The sequence below is a fragment of the Mangifera indica genome, chromosome 11 (assembly GCF_011075055.1).
Source record: "Mangifera indica cultivar Alphonso chromosome 11, CATAS_Mindica_2.1, whole genome shotgun sequence".
NCBI classification, from domain to species: Eukaryota; Viridiplantae; Streptophyta; class Magnoliopsida; order Sapindales; family Anacardiaceae; genus Mangifera; species Mangifera indica.
The window spans coordinates 14,276,596-14,285,015 of NC_058147.1; the positions used below are offsets into that span (position 1 = coordinate 14,276,596).

An 8,420-nucleotide genomic window follows, 5' to 3' on the forward strand; every position below is an offset into this window, starting at 1 on the left:
TTATGGATAAAAAATTATCCCAAAATATGTATCTTTTTATAACAAAATAATATTTTATCCACAATGACTAGTCATTAAAGACGATTTCTCTTTTCATAAGCATAATCCTTTGGTGACACAATTTTTGTGATGATTTGATTTATTTTATCAATTCAAAATTATTTAATCAAGATAAAAAATAATTATTATATAAATTAGTATTATTATTAATTCATACAGTTTTATCGAAGTAATAATAACAAATAAAATTAAGGACCCCACTCTTAAGCTAAAGAACTCACAATATCTTTTTTATTTATAAATTTTTTCTTAAATTAAATTGTTAAACATATTTTTTATTTTATTTTTTTATACAAACTTTTGATTCTTCGATTTTATGTAAACATGCACTATAAAATTAAAACTTTTTTTTTTTAAAACTAAAGACGCACAGTTTATATATGGAAAATGCCAGCTGCATTCTAATACCAATATTGGCGAGTTTGCTGGTTTTGCAGTCTCAAAACAAGTGCCTGTATCGGAGTTACTCTCACTTTCTCCAGTCTATTTAAGCCGAGGGAGAGTCAACTTTTACATTAAAATCAAATTAAAACATCTCTTCTTCAGATTCTTCATCACAACAGTTTTTGCTTCTGAATCTCTCTCCTTCTCTCTTTCTTCAAAATGGGAAGTGAAATGGAGGCAGCAGAGGATGGACACATTAGAACTGGTAAGCTTCAAATATTCATCTTTCACATGCATAGATGTATACAAAAAATGGCAACTTAAGAGTTGATGGTCTTGATAGTGTCTTTTGTTGTACTGTTCGTAGATCTATCATTTATTTTTACTACCCCTTAGAAACCATCAAGGAACAAAGAAAACTAAATTTGCTTGGTTCTGAATTTAATGGGATATGTTTTCTGTTTGTTTTTAAGTGTCTTAAGTTCAAAATCATATAGATTTTCATGTGTATGAGCCTCATCGATTACTGCAATAATTTATCAGAGTAATGTCACATATCAAATTAGCAGAAGAATATACAAGGACCTATGTTAAAGGGGCAATTTTAAAATAAATAATTTAAGATTGATAATAAAAATGACATTCGAGGGACAAAACAAACCATAATCATAAGTCACCTTCTCCTGAGGTCAATCAAAATTTTTACAAAGATAGAGCTCAAGACAACCAATCTACACTACCTATACAACAACATCTTCTGCATAAACCTAAGAAACAAAAAAAACCCCCGCATCACAGTTACACCAACAAAAGAGAACCATCCCTCGTTCTATACAAGATGCCACCCGAAGCAAACTTTTATTTGTTTAATAAAAATTTCCAAATGGTTTTATTTTTATTTTTATTTTTGAATGGGTGGGTCAATTTATATAGTAAATTATATTAAAATTGAAACAAATGAAAAGAAATATAAGAAAAATTAAAAATTTTAGTGGGATCAATAGCGGCCGCTCTACACATGGATCCATCAATGAATATTAGGATTTTAAATATTAAAAATTGATATCAAATTTATATACATGTTCTTTCGCAAATTTACTGGATTAGAAAACATTCTGTATAAGATTAGTTGTTAAAAGTCAAGATTTTGATGTCCAAAACTCTCATAGATTTATCCTTCTTTTATTTCATTTTAATTATTGTTTCCAAAAAGAAAAAAGAAAAGAAATCGCCATAAAAAAACTAGCATTGACGAGAGAAAAACAATTAGCGGACAAATATTTGATTGTTATAAATATTATTTTTATGACTTTAGAGACCAATTATTAACATGATCATTAAAACTAAATAAATTGATAACTTTAATAAAGAGAAATTAATTTTTAAAAAACTATTTTCATAGTTAAAAAGTTTCAAATGCCCACGGATACACACAAGTGACCCGTCTGTATTGTTAGGTCTATTATATATGGAATTAATCAAATTTAATAAAGGAGAACTATCACTTTCCTCTTTACCATTGGGTTCTATTAGTAGAATTACTTAATTCTAGGATAGATACACTTAGAAGATAAAGATACCCTTTAATACTTTTAATTTTAATAATAGAAAAAAATCTTGTTATAACCTATCATTATAACTTAGTTAAAAATATTAATGATAGAAACAAAAGTGCTTTTTCCCTTGTTAAAGTCTTTCCACATGAAACAAAAATGTCATGTGGGCGATAAGTCTTACACAATAGAGCAAACAAAGACATAAATCTTTTCAAACGGATATCAGCGTGTTCTGTAATGGATAGAAAGAAGTGAATAGAGACTATCGGTTGAAGATGAAATGAAAAAATAGATGTAATAAGTAAGATAACCCTCGCATTTTTCTTAATTAATTTTTTGTTTAAATAATTTAAAGCAGCCATGGGTCTACCTGCAAAATACTAATATTTTATGGGTACAGGTTCAAATGGACCTGAGTCTTGAAACTTCAAACTTATAGATGTTTTTTAGACAAGTGCTCGCAGGTACACATGAACAACCCGCTTATTTTGTTAGGCCTACTATATATGGAATTAATCAAATTTAACAAGGGAGAATTGCTGCTTTCCACCATTTTTTTTTTTTCTCTCTAATGGCGTTTCCCACAAGCTTTAAAAATGACACTTTCTTACTTCCATTATGTTGTGTTAGTAAAATTAGATAATTTCTAGGGTAGACATAGTGCTAAACTCGAATCGAATTGATTTGAACTCGAAAGCCAACTTGACTCAAATTGGTTCAGTTTGAATTTGTTTACTTCGAATATGAATCGAGTTTGAGTTAAAAAGTTTGATTTGTTTTAAAACTGAGTTGAACTCGAACTAAATAGAGTTCGATTTGGTTTAGCTCGTGCGTTAAATAGATGACTTGATTCAATCCGAACATGACTTGTGACTCGATTTGAATTATGTTAAATAATTATTAAACAAATTTGGGATTTAATATGTAATTTTACTAGACAAAATTGTGTTTAGGGGTAAATGATATTTTCAAGTTGGCCAAATGATATGACTTGATGATATTTTACTAGGTGCCTAGGGGATTAATTAATATATCACAAACGGGTGATGGAGGTAACAATTGACAAATCATTTTAGATAATAATTTCATAAAATAAATATAGAAATTTAATTTGTTTTTTAAGTAATATTTTCATTAATTCAAATTGGAATTTAAGTTATTGTTTAGGTAATAATTTCATTAATTTAATGTCGAAATTCAATTATTTATAATTAATAATTGTATAAAATCAATTTGGAAATTTAATTAATTTTTAGTTAATCATTTCATGAATTCAATTTGAAAATTCAGTTATTTTATTTAATAATTTTATGGAATCAATTTAGAAATTTAATTAATTTTAGGCAATAATTTGCTGAAATCAAATTGGAAAGTTAATTAATTTTAGGTAATAATTTCATAAAATCAATTTGAATATCCAATTATTTTATTTTTTTTTGGAAATAATTTCATGAAATCAAGTTAAATTTTCAATTATTTTTTTAGGTAATAATTTAATTAAATAAATTTGAAAACTCAATTTTTTGGATACCCCCTCCTGCCAATAGAATATCATCTAAAACCTTTTTTTAATAAAGTATTACTTACCCCTACGATGTCAAATATTAAAGGACCTTCTATTTCAGTTAACAAATGAAAATTAACGCTTATCCCATAACTATTGCTTCTTTCTACATTCCAACAATTTTTTGGTTTAAAAAAAAACCTTGAAATCATTAATATCAACAATAAAATACAAGAAAATACATCTTCATACTTTGATTTATTTAAGTTTTTTTTGCTTGATTTCATTATTTTTTTAGTGTGAAATTGATTTTTAAAAAATAAGTTTGAATTGAAATGGTGAAGAGTTACGGTTTTCAAAGTATTCAAAAATTAGGAAAGAGGACAGTTTTGTTATTATTCGAAACGTTTAACTATATTTGTACAACTCTCTTTGATTTTGGGAATATTTTATTACTAAAATTGAAAGATTATCTTGAAAATAGATTACTTTAAAGATTTTTTGGTATAAATTATTACTATGTTTGATAAAAATAAATAGGTATAAATAATTATTGTGTTTGGTTAGAGGTTATGAAAGAATATTAGTATATTATTTTACTTAAATATCTTTAAATATAATTATTTTGAAATAATTTTATATTATTTGTTATATTAATTGAAAATATGATTATTTTTATCCTAAAAAAATTAATAAATAAATTAATATTATAATAAAATCAAGATTACATTGGTAATATTTTAATACCTAAGGTGGAGGTGATAATTAGATTATCTCTTATATTATCTGTCACATCATTATTGGTAATAAAATATTACCGAAATTTTTTATTACTTATAAACCAAACAAAATAATGTAAGTAATAAAAGATAAATTACCAAAGTACTTTTTACTTCCCGTCAACCAAACGTACCCTCAATGTGTTAGCTTTATAACTTAAGAACTAACAAAAATGTTTATATTGACAGTTTATTGAGTGTAGTTGCCTCGCTAGAAGGATAGTAGATGAGCTAGTCAACTATATGACATCATATCAAAATTTTATAATTATATATAATTATAAATACTCATATTATTTTTTATTTTTATATATTTTATTTTCTTATTAAGAATTTGATATAGTTAGTCAAATTATTAATATGTTTTAAAAGTCTGATTATATAAATCTTTTGATCATTTGTCAATAAAACAAAATGTTATATTATATATTTTATTAATAGTATGTTGGAGTAATTTGGTATAGAAATTAAAACTATAAAAATATTTTGAAGAATAAAAATAATAAATAAATTCGGGTCAATTTCGATCGAATCGAGTCAACTCAATATTAAAGGATTGGATTAAAGTTAAAAAATATTAATACGATTTTAATTAAGTTCGAATTAAAGTTGAAAGTCTTTAACTTAAAATCTAAAGTGACATAATATGAACATGATCCAATAACATAATCTATTAAGTCTAATTATAAATAAGTTCTATCTTTACAATATTCACCTATTTCAATTCAATGTATAATAATTATTATTATTGTTATCATATACACATGGTGTATGTTTAGTTAATTATTTCTATGTTAATGATGTCTATACAATTAAAAATGAAATAAAAAATAATCCTTTAAAATTACTTATAAACAATTCATTAGAATAATTTCTCTCCATTACTTAAATTGTGCTATAATATATTTTCTTTTATTATTGATAATTGATATAAAAGAATTTGGGTTTACGGCTAGATGGATGTACAAAGAACTTATTTATTATATGGTTGTTTACAATACAATATTGTTACCCTTGTCGATCACAAGATAGGCATTAAGTGTTAAACCTCACTAAGCAGTCTTGACGCTTATGTGGGACCTTAGTCATATAATTCATATTTAAGATCCTAACATACCACCATATTTGATGGTACTAACATCATTATTTGTAATAATGCGATAGTGATTCTAATACTAAATAATATAAACTTTAAGAGAGACACATCTGAAAAGCTAGCAGTTGAGCTTGAAAAATCCAAAAATATTTAAACTCCACATTTAAAGCTCATATTTTCTCATATCAAATCAATGTTTCATATTTTATACTTGAGATTCTAATATTATCTCTAACTTTTCACTGAAATCTATTGCATTATATTTTATCACTGGTTAGAAATTTGTCTTAAAAAATCTATGTAAAAAATTTGCATTAAAATGCACTAACCCATAACTAAAATTTTGCACGCAATAATTTTGTAAAAGCTCAAGAGCTAAGATAAGGAGAACATTTCTTCTAATTTGATTGCAATATTACAGGTTATTGAAAAGGGCATGGGCTCTTATATGTTTGGTTCAGTCTAGTTTCTAAAGATGTTGTTTCGTTTTGATTAATGTAGGAACTTTGTGGACATGTACAGCCCATGCTTTTACTGCAATACTTGGTTCAGGTATTTTGTCATTGCCATGGAGCGTGGCTCAACTTGGTTGGATTATGGGACCCTTCGTTCTTGTTACCTTTGCAGCTATTACTTATTACGCTGCCGTCATTTTCTCTGATTGCTATCGAAGTCCTGATCCCATCACTGGAAGAAGAAACCGCACTTACATTGATGCCGTGAGAGCTATCTTAGGTATAATTCTTTTTCATTTCAATCCCCATCGAGACATTGTTTCCTAGTAATTGACATTAAACTTTACACAAAATATGTCATGAATACTTGTTATATCTAACATTTGTTTGGGTTAAATTATAGACTACTAAAATTCCTTCGTCTGCCACTAGCCAACGGTTAGAACTTACATGTAGTGCCATGAGATATGGAATATACATCAATTTGTCTTCCTAGCATTTATTTTAATAGCAGAGGAATTTGAGTATTTTTGTTATATTTAATCAGTCCTTTGAACGGGGAAATCTTTTTTACTCTAATTATATGACAGAAGAATGAAAAATTTCTCAACCCTTGTTACAGGTCCTACCGATTTACTGGTTTGTAGTATATTGCAATATATTATGTTGTGGGGAACAATGATTGGCTACACAATTACAGCCACCATTAGTGCAGCGTAAGTACATTCACCAAATAAATTTGTTGATTTGTTTTACCTGTTATATGATAGGTAAACCCCTTTATACATTGTCCTTCTACAATGTCACAGGAGTTTGAAGAAATCAACTTGTTTCCATGCGAAGGGACAGAACGCATCATGTGGCGTATCAGGAAATCTATACATGCTAATATTTGGAGCAATTGAAATTATTCTATCTCAATGCCCTAACTTGGAGAAAATAACATTCCTATCCATCATTGCCTCTGTTACATCTTTTCTATATTCTGCTATTGCACTTTCCCTATCGATTGCAAAATTTTCCTCTCATCTCGAGTTCAAAGGAACTTTCAAGGTTGCTAATAGTGGTACAGGTTTACCTACATCGACAAAGATCTGGAAAGCCTTTCAAGGTCTCGGAAACATTGCTTTTGCCTACAGCTACTCCAATATACTACTTGAAATCCAGGTTGATTATGATTATTTTCTTTTATACTTCTTAACACTAATTATTACTCACATTTTAATTTCTTAAACTTGATTAAGGATACATTGAAGTCTCCCCCACATGAAAATACGGTAATGAAGAAAGCGACACTGTATGCAGTTGGTGCAACGACCCTGTTTTACATTTCTCTTGGATGCATGGGTTATGCCGCCTATGGAAATGATGCTCCTGGAAATATTCTCGCTGGATATTATAATCTATTCTGGCTTGTTGACATTGCCAACCTCGCTGTGGTTATACATTTGATTGGAGCTTATCAGGTATATATCCCTCTTAAACTTAAACAAACTTAATTAGTAAGGGAAAAGTCTACCATACATTGACATGTATAAATTGTCATCTTTTTTCCTCAATTCTAACAATAATTAACATGATTGGTGGATTTTAAGAGATTCTTCTCCGGGTAGAAAAGAAAAAGCTTCTTGTCGTATGTCTGATGTATCATACGCATTTCTAACGCTACTGACTGCTGTCCTTGTTTTGTGAGAATCACATTATTATTACCTCACTGTCAAGCTCTTGGATTATGCCTGAGGGACTGACCAAGAACATACATAAGGGTGAATAAGAGTACTATAGGTATTGATGTCTAAAAGTGATTTTCTGTTTGTGAATTTTTCAGGTATTTTCTCAACCACTTTTTGCCGTCCATGAGACTTGGATTGGAACAAGATGGCCAACTTCATTTTTCAACACTGATCACACAGCTAAACTCCCATTCATTAAAAAGTACACAATCCGGTTCACCTTGAGCAAGCTTCTGCTGCGAACAGTATTCGTTACTTTCACGACGGCCATAGCAATGATGTTCCCATTCTTCACTGCCATTCTTGGTCTTCTAGGAGCAGTTTCTTTCTGGCCACTGACCGTGTATTTGCCGGTGAGCATGTACATTGTGCAAGCAAAGATCAAAAGAGGAAGCTCTAAATGGATATTGTTTCAAATTCTGGGGTTGTCATGCTTGATTGTAACGCTCCTTTCTGCAATTGGTTCATTTGCAGATATTTTAGAGCAAATGAAGCATGCAAAGCTGTTTCATCTTCAAATCTAGATGCTTAAGTTACTCTTACAATTTGTTATGTCTACCAGTAATTAACCATTAGTTGGGATATATTTTTAGCGGTGTGCATGGTCTATGTGACAACTCTCTCTAGAAATATCCATTTAGAGGAAGAAGTAGCCTATTGAGACTATATGAGCATGCATTCACTTAATATTTAAATCCATTCGCAACAAAATCAAACATTCATCCATCAATATCAATTTACTAAAATACCCTTCACAAAGTAATTAACCCGAAGCGTACAAAGGATGTCCAAAGAAATACACATTTTCCCAAACTTAATTATGTAAATCAAGTCTGCAGTTATACATCAAAAC

At 28.6% G+C, this 8,420-nt stretch overlaps 1 protein-coding gene across 1 annotated transcript; it reads left to right on the forward strand.

Moving 5' to 3' along the window:
• Positions 1-505: 505 nt before the first annotated feature.
• LOC123230036 (amino acid permease 8-like) lies at positions 506-8,151 on the forward strand. Its single transcript, XM_044656131.1, has 6 exons — positions 506-709; positions 5,881-6,114; positions 6,457-6,550; positions 6,644-7,001; positions 7,079-7,300; positions 7,663-8,151. Exons 1-6 carry the CDS (start codon positions 664-666, stop codon positions 8,089-8,091), a joined length of 1,383 nt encoding a protein of 460 aa, XP_044512066.1. The 5' UTR covers positions 506-663; the 3' UTR covers positions 8,092-8,151.
• The last annotated feature ends 269 nt before the right edge of the window (positions 8,152-8,420 follow it).

Excerpts from the sequence above, each read along its gene's own strand:
- LOC123230036 (XM_044656131.1), top strand. The coding sequence starts at position 664 with ATGGGAAGTGAAATGGAGGCAGCAGAGGATGGACACATTAGAACTG. Across the intron at positions 6,551-6,643 it reads ACAGCCACCATTAGTGCAGC|GAGTTTGAAGAAATCAACTT; the intron begins GTAAGTACATTC and ends ACAATGTCACAG. Across the intron at positions 7,301-7,662 it reads ATTTGATTGGAGCTTATCAG|GTATTTTCTCAACCACTTTT; the intron begins GTATATATCCCT and ends TGAATTTTTCAG.